We start from the raw sequence: 12,799 nt of genomic DNA on the forward strand, positions 1-12,799 counted from the left end.
TCGAGTTCTCTACTGAGAGAATTCGCATATATTTTTTTTATTTCCCATGTAACAAGGTGTCTGACGCCTTATTATATGCTGCTCAAGGCTGGTGTTACTCGTGAGTTTGCTCCCCGACGGCAACTTAAATTTTACCATAACACTTACGGAACTGTGTCTGTTGGTTGTTGACAGTGCCGAAGTTCAGTGCTCTTCCCTGATGAGTGTGAAGGTAAATGTCGCTACTTTCCCTCCGGTTGCTGAAACGGAGGTGCCAACGGGACTTGAGAGTGTGTTTAGATGGTTTCTTCCTTCAGTGGTGGGATACACTGCAGAGAAACTTGCAAAAAAATTTAACAGTATCTAAAACAATTTCATGACAAGGTTGACAATAAACAACTTTACGCCCATCCTTTCCCCGCCCCTGCTGGTGTTGCACGCAATGTTGTCGTTTGAGGGCTTTATGTCTTTCTGTTACAGAAGAATGTCTCGCAACTCCTTTTCTCCACACTTCCCTGCGTATTTAATCGGGAACTAAAAGGATCACGGGGTTGCAGTAAGAGAAGACGTCGTTTCCATAAAGTTTGGGTCGAGGCGAGAGCAGCAGCGACATGTGGAGACAGAGTTTAAACAAATAGCACCAAATTATTAATTCTTCACTAAAGTCTTTAAAGTTCACTTACAGGTTTATACAAAGTGAAGAAATATGGCACGAAATAAAAAGCCATTGGACCACCATCTAGACAAACGGATTACCTGTAGGTTTTTGGAGGGATATTAACGCGTTCCGTTTCCCGCTTTCGTTGCCGCACATAATATGCCGGAAAAAATCCATGTTGAGTTACCACCGGATGGTCTTCTTTGCATATTTTCTCTCTTTAATTTTTGAGTCTTCTCCTCCTCCTCCTCCAATCACAAGCCTTCGTCTTTTTGAAAGTGCATCTCAGTGTGTAGGCAAAATGAGTTATATAATTGGCCATGTAATGAAAAAGACGGTTTTTGTGCTAGTGTTTGCGATTGTTGCGGCATCCAAAAGTGATGAAGATGATAATGATGATGATGATGATGATTTTCGAGTACCCACATGTGAGCAATTACTCCCACGGTGGCGGGACGATTTGATGTGCTGTGCTGAGAAGGTACGGGATAAAAACACTTGGTGTTGTGTCAACAACGTGTCAAAAAGCATGTGGACTGCTTTAGAGGAATGTGCCAAACAATCCCCGCGTGATTTTACCACATACCCGTGTAGTTGTCTGTCGCAACAAATGATAGAAGCAAATGGTTGGACTGAAGAAAAGGAAAGAAGCATTAAGAATGCGGAGGAACGGGAATCGCAATAAAACATCAAGTGAGCTGGCAGCTGAAGAGGAAATTGTGGATTGAAAAGCGGAACAAGCAATAAAGGAAGTTAGCTCGGCAACCTAGTTAGGCACACGTTTGGGAGTAAGACCAACCTCATGAAAAGAATAATCCTTACAGTAAGCAAATGAGAAGATGAAACAGATACATCAGTATCAAAAAAGGAGAGTCTGTCCCCCCCTCCCTTTACATTTGGTGACACCACTTCTCTTTATTGCCTTTACTTCATTACTTATTTTATTTTAAGGTTTATCCATTGTGGGTTGTTTCTAGTTGCTATTTCACGATTTGTTTCATGCCAAACATGTACATGTCCCTTCGATAAGAAACAAGGTTTTCGAGTTGCAATGTTCATGTTGTTGCATGTGTATAAAGTTGGGCACTATTCCCTTTTATCCGCATCCGCAACTTCATCACTGTTTTGTGCAAGGAGGGGAGGTATTTTAGCAAATTCTTTTCAGAATAATGTGAAACATAATTGGGAAACGCAATAAAACAAGGTAATGATGGGACGATGTGATGTGATGTTTTTGTTGTTGTTTTTGTTATTCTCGATTGTAGTTGATACCGCTAATTTTTTTTAACTTTTCAATACGGGGATGCATACATTTGATCGCTTTGCCTCCTTGATGTTGTGTACCTCTTATGAAATTATGTGTAGCATATCCTCCATGGGCTTTAATTCTTTTGATAGTAGTTGGTTGTCCCCCATTTGTAAAGTGTTGTCCACAAGATTTCTCCACAATAGATTTTGATCTGCTTGAAAACACGTTTTTTTTTATATTATGGTACAATAATATGTCACTCTTACAAACGTCACCTACAAACGCACTACCATTATTAGTTGTTGAATATGTTTGCCCATTAGGCGAAGTGCTGGAGGTGCAAATGATAGTGAATAAACGGATTGAATTTTTGCACATTTATGCTGAAGTAGATTATATTATGCGTAAATGAGTGTGTTTGGTTATTGGTGATTCCCCTTGTGAGGGGAATGGAAAAATTACGCTTAAGTTACATGCGGTGCTGGTGGAAACTTTAGTTTCCGTAATAAAGGCCACCATCGGTAACTTGGCTTACTTTCTTCTTTGTATTATGAAATTGGTGTGTCTGTGCTTTTACTTTTGATTTTTCGAAAAAGGACAAAAGAAATAAAGGGTGCGGATATATTTCTCATTTATTGTCGTATTGTTGACTGGGACAGTGGAAAGTTCAAAAGCAGGAAAGAAGGGTTCACAAATATTGAATGAAAACGAGTTTAAAACATTATGTGGATTTGTCAATCTGACGTTTGAAATACAGAAATTGGCGAGTGAAGGAAAGCCAACACTTGGAGGATTGAAACCTGAAAGTGTTAACGAGTCCGTGAATACCATTTTGTACGGCAACAAAGGCAGCACCGAAATTGTTTTCGAAGGCGAAAACGACAGGAAAGATTACTGCGGGGACAGGCAAAATCGAGCCCACAAATATGCGGGGAAAAGCTTAATAAAGGATATTTTGTGTCTATGTAAACCCCACAAAAAGCCAGGCAAAGACGGGGCTGGTGCAGAAGATCTGTGTTTTAGCGGTAACAAGTGGTACAAGAGCGGTGAGGTGTGGAGCAATAAAGAGCAAGCTAAGCAGCATTGGGAGAAAATAAAACGAAAATGCACCTCTATGGCAGTAAATAATGAAGCAATGAGGGATCGCTTACGCCACTCGAAGAGGGGTGTGCAGGCACTGCTCCAAATAACGAGAGACGGAAAAAGAGGACCCCCACAAAACGTACGACTCGGGGGTCATCAGGCAACAGAAGTGAAGCAATGCTCAGCAACTGCAAGTAACGGTAATTCGGTGTGTTTGATGTATAACATCACTTCCGGCACACTCACCAACCATAGCATCCCCTGGTTAAAGCATCTTGAAGAACTTGCCGAGAAAATACCGAATGATACACGAACCAATTTGGGCACGAGTGAAAACGACGTCGAAACCGTTCCAAATGGAGTTGGAGATGCCGCACCTTCAACGGACCGAAAGATTAACGAAGGCAATCGCACTAATGATGATAATAACAATAATAATGATAATGATAATATTAATTACAAGCACAATGATGGTAATAACACTGAATATAATCTAGAAGATCCACTAATGAATGAAAGCGGAACTAATACATCCGCAGAACCACAAACACGACCACTTTGGTCAGTAAATGGGAACCCTAACCCTAACCCTTTAAAAATACTTCTTTTACTGCTCTTAAATTAAAAATATATGCATATAAATATTAAAACTATTATATTTATGATGAGATACATGGGTTTTTTAATACCGTCGGAAAAATTAATCAAATGTTTCTGTTTCAATATGTGCTTCCCTTTGGATGGCATAAAATATAATGGGGGGTGTGCGAGGTGTAATGTAAACATTTTTAGTTTTCGCTGTGGTGGCAGATGCTTACATATATTAAAATGATTTTATCGTTTCAGTGCCTAAGCCGTTTCTGCTTTGATGTCGGTGAGTGCCGAGCGAATTCGCGGATGATGTGCTGTACGAGTGGGGGATTACGTAAATAATTGATTTTTCGCCTTATGTAAAGAAACGTATTTCGACATGCTTAAGATATTTTAAGTTAGGGAAATGTATACCCTTAAATGCATGCGGAGAGCGGCGGCAGGTGCTGTCGTCCACATTTTCCACAACGCTGAATACGACAGTACAGGCGAAAAAATTGCGACAACATTCGTGAAGTGGGGGACTTGTATGTAAAGGTCCGAGAATTAAAAAAGTGTGGGTAAGCTTATGCAGATTAGGTCCCGAGTCCCCGTGACTCCTTTTCTATCAAATCTAGTGCATGCTGCGAGGACACCTTTTTGAGGTACTCCGACGCTGCGTTTTTAACGTCATTAATATCATTTGGGAATTTGAGCAATGAGGTAAGCGGTTGAGTTAGTGGGTAAGAATATTGCTTACTGGTAAGTGTGTTCTTAGGTTCAACTTACCAAATCAGGTAGATGTTGCCGATGTGTATGCCGGAGGGAGGTGGAAATGCAAGAGAGGGAGCCACTTCATTATTACATTTTTCGCGGATATGCAAGACGGTCACCTGCAAAGAATTTTGCTACGCGACTGAAAACAGAGAAAACAGAGTGTGTATAGGCTGAAGTATCAAAAAGGGGAGGCAAGTTCCCAGGGGGTGTTCTAGTATAAATGGCCCGAAAATTGAGAAAAAAAAGATCGGGTACTGATTATCCAGTTAATGGCCTAAGACTGCTTGTGGTTGAGGTGTCTGTGTTTTCCCTAATTCATTCTCCTGTGGAGATGCAAATAAATTCATGTTTGGTGGTGTACTATATGACCGAAAGTTGTGTTCTTTGAGAATAATAAGGCGGTTGTATGCGGCTTCGTTTATGAGGAGCCGTAACGATTTGGGGCGACTCTCCGCGATGGAGCGATGAGGGAGTTCACCGCCACCCGAGGGGGTTTTGGTCGATTTTGGAGATTTTGTAACATTGGGGCAGGGGCGAGAGAGTACTGAGGATATGTTAAGTATCCTTTCTCATAATTTGACTTAAAAGCGAAGTCTTACGTGGGGAGGAACGAGAGGTTACGTTGAACTTGTGCGTGCTTCCAGTTAGTATTCTGCTGGCTGTGTGGATGCACAACTTGAACCTGACTTACTTTTACCATATGCGGGAGACGGCGTATTCATGTCGACGAAATGTGGTGGTATCTGGGTATTGATCATATTGCCCGTTTGGCGCATCTACGATAACAATAGTGATGAGAGAGGTGTGCTGATTGCGTACGATGGTGCAACGTTATTTCAGGGGCAGTATCGAAGTTGTATAATTTCATGTGCAGGCGAGTAGGATTGCTGGGAAGGAGAGTTTGTGTATGGTGCGTGTGCGAGAGTAAGGGCTATACGGCACCATAGCGAACTAAAGTGACTGAACTTATTTTCTCATTTGGTGCAAGGTCGCAGCGCAAACCAGCCACGAGTGGCACTCCCATAATAGGCGGCTCGTCGATACGTCATGTGTATACTTCCAGAAAAAGTGCTCGTGCGGAGTAAGCAAAAACGTCATGTATATGGTTAGTGTTCACACGTTGGGAGCACAGTGTTTTATACCGAGAAGATATGGGTAATATTGCATATACAGTGGGTTTTTTTTGGCAAAGTAAGGAGTAACTTAGCAAACGGGTTGTGTGAAATGGCGTCTTTTTTCGGTGATGCCACAATCGTCTGTGATGGCGAGGGAGGGAGGGTTGACATCAACGTAACCAATGTGAGTGTCTTCTGGACTGATGTGAGGAGCAGTGGAGTTCTGCTATTTGGAAGGATAACGAATGACAGGTATATTAACGTTCACAGAGGTAGACTAGATGCCAGGCTGCTTCTATTTCTCGTTCCTTCCTCGTGGTGACCGCGCCGCCGTTCTGCCCACAAATATGCATTACGTGTAAGTGGTGGTAAAGAAAGGGGGGATTGTTTACCTATCCCTCATGAAAGGACGTGTTAAAGGCGAAATGGCTTCTCAAAAGTGCAGAGAATGTTTTCTAGGTGGAGCACCGTCTTTCTGAGAACCGCGAGCAAGGGCTCACCCAGTTTGGTCAAGTGTTGTCTGCTTCATTTTCTATGCTTTGGTGTACCTCGCCTCTACAGTTTGAGGTGAAAGGGGAACATAATTAACTTAACCGCCCCCGCTCATTTGCACTCTGACTTCCGCAGTATGTGTTGTTTCTGCGTGGGCGTAGAGGAGCTGTTAGGCGAGTGGTGCCTTCACATTACGGAGGGATGAAATAACGAATGACAGACTGCAGTTTGTTTTTAACGTAACATGCATCTTTCTTTAGGTAGCGGACGTTGAACCCGCAGAAAGTGTGTTATTGTGACGTTAGAGGAAGAGGCAAGTCAAAAGATAAGCGGATACTAACTAAACACTTTCGAGGCCGCCTGCATGGATAAATGGATAAATCAAGAGAAACAACAGATAAAACACGAGAATTACCTTTTATCGCGCGTCGCTCCTGCAGTAGGACGACCTTCTTCAGAATTCCTGGGCACAACTGCTGTCAGTACGTCCAGCAGGCTAGCTCGGGAAGAAAACTTAACCATAGTCTTCAACATACGCGCATAAGTTCCTTTTGATTAAACAACCGGGTGGGATGGTTTTCCATCGTTTCCAGTCTACCAAGGGCAAATAAAAAAGCGGCAGCACCGCATTCATAACGCGATTCATGCAGTGAGGACTCCTTCCTCGCCATCCGCGGCATGCCTTTTATACAATAAGGATCGCGCGACTCCGTGCTGCCTCCGCAGCCAAATAATTTTATCGTCGGCACCGTTTTGGTTCTACAGGGAAGGAGTGCCAGGCTTCAAACAAGTGCGGACATTTTGTGTTTGGGAAAGTGCTTTGTACCCCCGTCCCACACCACCACCACTTTATGATTGCAGCAGAAAACATTCTTGAGGGGCCCGCCCACCTAGTGTCGAAAGTTGAGGGAACAGCACTTTCTTTACTCCTTGTAACGGTTGCAATTCTGAATTTCCTTCCGGTAAGTGACCTAATGGTAACGGGCAAGGTGCTGTCGCTTTCCTTGCTGCACTGGAAGGTGTCGAAAAGGGGGTGTCCTTCCTGTTGTCGGCACAGAAGTGGCATGGGTGAAGGTGGAAACAAAATGTGGGGAGAAGTATCAAACTTCAGTCAAAGGGCCTGTGCGTTGTTTGCATTGGTGGTACACGATGCCTGGAAGGTAAAAAAAAAGCGGCACATCGCGATTGGGAGCACTACTTGACCATTTGCGGTGCGGCGTGTGTAACACTAAAATATAAAACAGTGATCGTGGGTAAGCAACAAACGACTGAACAGATTTATTATCTGGCCTCGCCTACTTGTATGTTGTGGTCCCTCGCTTCTTTTCCAATGTTCTTACCCACTCATCACTTCATATCATGCGTGGCTGAGTGTGAATTTCCCTACGTTCTATTGATACTGTCTTTTTCATTCTCATGTAGTCGCGTGTGCGGGACGCGCAAACTTGTTGGATCTGAAAATGACGAGTGCTTCAAAAAAATCAACGGAAGAAAATAGTGAGGAAGTGGAATGTACCAATAGCTCCAGGAAACGGCGGATGAGACAGAGGGAACGGAACATATACATCTCGGAATGCCATGGAATAAAGGAGCTATCGTCGCTCGTACGTCGCGGGTTCCAGCAGATAATGACGGCGAGAGGGTTGTTTATATCTGGGTGCCCTGATCTCGTAAAACTGGATGATGGGACCAGTGGGGAAGAAGAGGGGGGAGAATATTACAGGCAGCTGGAAGAAGTCCAAGTTAGCAGGTGCCCTCGACTCACCGATTTAAGCGGGTTGGGGAAGTGCAAGTACTTGAAGGTGGTTGATATTTCTGACTGCCGAAAACTGGAAAACATAGGGGAACTTAAAAGTTGTCGAACACTGGAGAAACTCGCGCTCTCACGGTGCACAGGCTTGGTGGATGTGAATTTGAGGGGATTTGGTAAGTTGTTATCTTTCGATATTTTCAAATGTGCGAACTTGACAAAGATATGCGGACTTTTCGGATGCCCCATACTAGAAACATTAACCGTTGAGGAGTGTGGAGACGTGAAAGAAATGGAGGTACGAACTATACGAGGACGGGTGGAAACGCTGAGAATTGCAGGGAAGAGGGCTATGGAAAATGTGGGATTTTTGTGCCTCTTCACCAATATGAAAAAGCTCGCACTATGTGGGTGTGTTGGGACTGTCGCGGAGGTACTCGGAGAGGAGGCCGGTGGGCTTCCCCGTCTAAAATGGTTGGAGTTTATTGGCATCCGCATGGAAAGGCAAATGAAGGATAAGCCTGGAAATGGTGTTGCAGCGACTGAGGAAGGAAATAACGCTAAACGGGTATTACCAATGATTGTTCAGAACGAATGATCACCATCTTGACTAGCTGGTAAACTCATCGACAGTGATATGGGGCTGAAAACTATCACAGTCTCTCTTTGGAACAGCCTTTCTCGCACGCCAGATGGATATTACCACAGCGGGGTTTGTCATGTAATTACAGTGTGTATCTGAGTTTGAACGCGAGAATGGCCGGAAATTTTGTAGTTGTTGGTGTTTGTGGTTTCCTACGCAGGAAACCTTGTGATGGCGACAATTTCTTTAAACCAGTGCAAGTAGGCAGGAACACTGAACTGATTCAGTGCCACCTCAAAGTTGTTGAAAAGGTAGCCTGCGCCCAATAAGACCTTAAACAGACTTGCTATACGGTTCCTTTCGAAGTGGAAAACACGTTGTAGAGAGTAACTGTTAGTAAAAAAAAACACTATTACGAGATGACTAGGCGTGTGTGTGTGTGCAGGGGTGGTATTAAATTCTTATGTGTACTTGGGTGTTGTAGGTGTCTCTTATGGGAATTTCAAGAGTGGTCACTTGTTTGCCAGCGCGTGTGAGTGAGAAAAGGTTGTCGAGTGGGACGGCTTTTAAACTGCTTTATGAAAATGTGTATGTGGAAAAGTGTGCATGGTGGGTAGTTGGTGCGATCCAACTTCAGGAAGTACCCGGTGACAATCAGCCATGTGGCGTGGGCGACCAAAAAAAACAAAGTTGGCAGATATTTTTTGTACGTGGGGGAGTTGGGTTATGGAAAAAGCATATCATCAGCGCCATCGGGGGTTGGGAGGAGGCTGATAAAGTGAGAAGTGGGAGCGTTTAGGCTGTCTCCGGTGGTTTGTTTCACTTACAGTGGAAGTTGTCCGCCTTCTACCGATATTATGAGAGCCATGATAAACGCAGAGAAAGCAGTTGTCCCACCTATGCTTATAGGTACGTCGTTTCTATTGGCACACAACTGGAATACGTAAAGAGTTATGTGTTTTATAAACTCACGCGCATTTGTCGAGGAGATTGAAAAATTATGCAGAAAAGAAAACAGGGTAGTAATGTGTTGAATTTTATTCTGAAGACATACGTGTATGTCTACGACGGCTGTTAGTTGCGAAGAGCTGGTTGTTTTTCTCTGCTATTGTCTCTGCTGCTTTACCTACCGTTTTTCCTTGATTTTCCTTGAAGCGTGTTAGGGAAAGTTCCATAGATGGCAACACAGTTAAATAGTGATACGGTGACAGACTCGTTTCCGAAAAGTGGGGAACAGCAATCGCGGTCAGACAGCGGGCTTGGTGAAAGGATGAACGCGGCAAGAAACAAAGGATGGAAAGAATTAGATATATCCTATTTCAAGGAGGTGGAGGATGTGGGGAACCTCTGTGAAGTGGCAGGTTTGTTCTTGGAGGACCTAAACTTTAGCTGGTGCACGAACATCCGCACAACTGGGTTGGAAAAAATATGCACAGTTGAGTGCTTTCCGAGTCTGCAAAGGCTGTATCTGAACGGCACAGGGACAAATGACAGATGCATCGACAAACTCAGCCGTGGGAATCTAAGAGTTTTGGAGTGCGGGTATTGCAGAAACATTACGGACGTTAGGCCCCTTGAAAGGAATGAAACGCTGGAAGTACTTTCGCTTCGAGGGTGCCAGAACATCGTCCATGGGTTGGAGGATGTTTGCGGTCGGTGGCTAATAAATTTGAGAGAATTGTACTTGAGCGATATGGTAGCCGTCACGGATGCGTGCATAGAAGCTATCGGTAATAGTAAAAAAAGCCTGGTCCGCTTGGAATGTGAAAATTGTGAAAGAATCACAAACGTCAGTGCGTTGGGAAACGTCAAGACATTGAAGGTATTGTTGCTCAATCACTCCAAGAACATCGCAGAAGGAGTTTCTAATATCTTCGAAATATCGGAGCTTCAAGACTTAGGCTTCCGTGGTTTTGCTAAAATTACGCAAGTAAATTTGATGCCGTGGCAGCGTTGTGCGAGTTTAACAACCCTTGATCTCTCTGGATGCAAAAAAGTAACGAACTTGAATCTGGGTGGGGAGTGTAGAAAACTCGTGTGCCTTAAGCTTTCAGAGTGTCCGCAGCTGCGGGAAGTGGATATCACCGGGTGTGAAAGTTTGACTGCACTAAATATTTCCGGACGTTGGCATCTTAAAGTTGTGAAATTGAATGGATGCAAGGAGTTGAAGTCGATTGATCTTTCCGTGTGTCCGCACCTTGAAGACGTATATGGAGTATGCGACTGCAAAAACTTGGAAATTTTTAACCTTTGTTTTTGTTCACGACTCACAAAATTGGAACTGGTTGAGCTTGAAAAGTTAAAAATGTTGAATCTTTGCGGGTGTAAGGACCTTGAAGATATCGGAATTCCAAGCAGGTGGGGCAAAAACTTGGTGGAGCTTAATGTTTCAATGTGCCGGAAGCTTAACTACATGGATTTAAGCGGAAGAGTGAAGCTGGAGAAACTTAACCTTTCTCAATGCGACAGCCTTGTAGAGGTGAATTTAAGTGGGTGCCAAAACCTCTCTTCTTTACTTGATCTTTCAAACAGCAGGGAGCTCGAAATCTTGAATTTGTGCAACTGTGGGGAGTTGCCGGCGCTTAACGTTGACGGATGCGTGAATCTGCAAATACTGATTCTGAGCGGATGCCGCAGTCTGTCGACCATGAAACTTTCCGAATGCAACAACCTCAGGGAGACAGATTTTAGCGGCTGTGCGAAGTTGTCGGCTATCAAACTTTCCAGTAGAAGGGGGATAAAGTTAGTTAAATTGGACGGTTGTATAGATTTGATGTCTCTGGATTTGTCAGAGTGTGTGAGCCTTAAGGATTTGATTGGAGTAAGTGGCTGTACCCAACTCAAGTCACTCAATCTCTCAGGTTGCAGCAGGCTCGCTGATGTCGCCGCACTAAAGGACCTCAAGGGGCTGGTGAGGCTCAACCTTTCCAGGTTGGTGGAGGTTGTGGACCTGAGCATGCTGACTGGGCACGAGGATCTGGAGGAGCTCAACCTATCTCAATGTAACGCACTTGCCGATATAAGCGGACTGAAGGGCGAATGCTCGACAAAACTGATATCTTTGAATGTATCATGGTGCAGGAGCCTTTCGGCTATCTGTGTGCTGAGTGAGTGTTGCCGTAATTTGACCACGCTGGATATTTCAGGTTGCTGGAACCTCGATGATATGAGCGTGTTGGGGTCGTTAAAGAGCTTGAGTGTTCTTAATCTTTCTTGGTGCAGTCAACTGACCGACATAAATATGTTAGCGGGTTTGAACTGCTTGGCTGTTCTTAACCTTTCTTGGTGCAATCAGCTGGTTGATGCGAGTGTAGTGAGCGAGTTGGAAAGTATAGCCATTCTTAACCTTTCATATTGTTGTGAATTAGCGCGTTTAAATTTGAGCGGATGCATAAAACTAAAGTGCCTTGATATCTGTGGATGCGTATCCCTCAAACATTTAACTGGATTACGCAAGTGCACGAATTTAGAATCACTCTTCGCTTGCGGATATCGCGACGCGGCAGAAGACGTTCGTGACGAGTTCCTGAACATTCCATGCTCCGCTACGTTACATATCGATGAAAGCACGGACCGGGAGGTAATACAGGAACTCATGGGTTGGGGTGTTAGAGTCAAAACAATCTGAGACCGGCATGATTGCTCGCCAGGTGGTGTAAGCAGTTGTGTGGCCGAAGCTGATCTTTACACATTTTTTTTGCGCGCGGCACAGGGTCAAACACATGCTACCGGAAAGCAGGCTAGCCTATACCCACTCCCTTTCATAGACAGACAACTTTTTTTCTGGAACAAGTCCAGTTGCGCCATCATTTTAAGCGTTGAACGTAGTGGCTGCCATCGTACGGGTGCGCGGGGCCGTAGGTGCACACACCTTTCGGCCACATATGTCTACTTCAATTGAGGCTATGACGTTGCTTAACGCTAAGGTGAAATGACAACTCTACGTGAATAGGTGCTTTTATTTCAAACATGACCTAATAGTTACGAAATACATAACATTCTTTGATAACACAGCGGATTATTCACCACCCAACCACTATCACCTTGTGTTCTCGTATTTTCTCTCGCCCTTTCATTCCAGCACACTTACGAACTGGTATTTTCCACGCTTCTTCTCATTTTTTTTGCATGCCCACACGGTCCTTAAAGTTCACAAATTTTAGTTTGTAACCCGCCTTCTAAATGATAGAAGTTGTTGTGACAAAAGCGTAAGAGGTCGCCGAATACACATATCAACGCAGACGAAGCCACGACAAAAAAATTAAAAGGCACGCATAAAGCGACATATGTTATCCATAAGTACTAACACATTGGGTAACAACACCCCGAGGCATCGCATCTTCAACAAAAATGTAAAACAAATGATCATTAGCCACACTTTTACAGCGCCGAAATGTTATCTGCTTTTCTTGTAAACCCCAAACCTCCCAAACATATTTTAAAAAAATTTAGCACAATTCTGATTTGTAACTTTTTCTTACCTCCGCTAAACCTACCTCTTTTAGCACCCATCGATTAAGTACCTAGCATCTCCCTATGTTTA

At 43.9% G+C, this 12,799-nt stretch overlaps 3 protein-coding genes and 1 pseudogene across 4 annotated transcripts; all 4 read left to right on the forward strand.

Moving 5' to 3' along the window:
- Positions 1-938: 938 nt before the first annotated feature.
- Positions 939-1,322, forward strand: TEOVI_000584200 (uncharacterized protein; the record flags this gene model as incomplete). Its single annotated transcript, XM_067220362.1, has 1 exon — positions 939-1,322. One exon carries the CDS (start codon positions 939-941, stop codon positions 1,320-1,322), a length of 384 nt encoding a protein of 127 aa, XP_067076463.1.
- A 1,177-nt stretch (positions 1,323-2,499) lies between these two features.
- TEOVI_000584300:pseudogene lies at positions 2,500-3,594 on the forward strand (annotated as a pseudogene). The gene has a single exon. A coding segment is annotated over exon 1 (1,095 nt).
- A 3,789-nt stretch (positions 3,595-7,383) lies between these two features.
- TEOVI_000584400 (uncharacterized protein) lies at positions 7,384-8,271 on the forward strand (the record flags this gene model as incomplete). The annotated part of the gene is made up of 1 exon (XM_067220363.1): positions 7,384-8,271. The coding sequence occupies one exon, from the start codon at positions 7,384-7,386 to the stop codon at positions 8,269-8,271; it is 888 nt and encodes a 295-aa protein (XP_067076464.1).
- A 1,162-nt stretch (positions 8,272-9,433) lies between these two features.
- On the forward strand, positions 9,434-11,884 carry TEOVI_000584500 (leucine-rich repeat protein (LRRP), putative; the record flags this gene model as incomplete). The annotated part of the gene is made up of 1 exon (XM_067220364.1): positions 9,434-11,884. One exon carries the CDS (start codon positions 9,434-9,436, stop codon positions 11,882-11,884), a length of 2,451 nt encoding a protein of 816 aa, XP_067076465.1.
- Positions 11,885-12,799: the final 915 nt, after the last annotated feature.

This window comes from Trypanosoma equiperdum (assembly GCF_001457755.1).
Source record: "Trypanosoma equiperdum strain OVI genome assembly, contig: ctg_1130, whole genome shotgun sequence".
Taxonomy (NCBI): domain Eukaryota; phylum Euglenozoa; class Kinetoplastea; order Trypanosomatida; family Trypanosomatidae; genus Trypanosoma; species Trypanosoma equiperdum.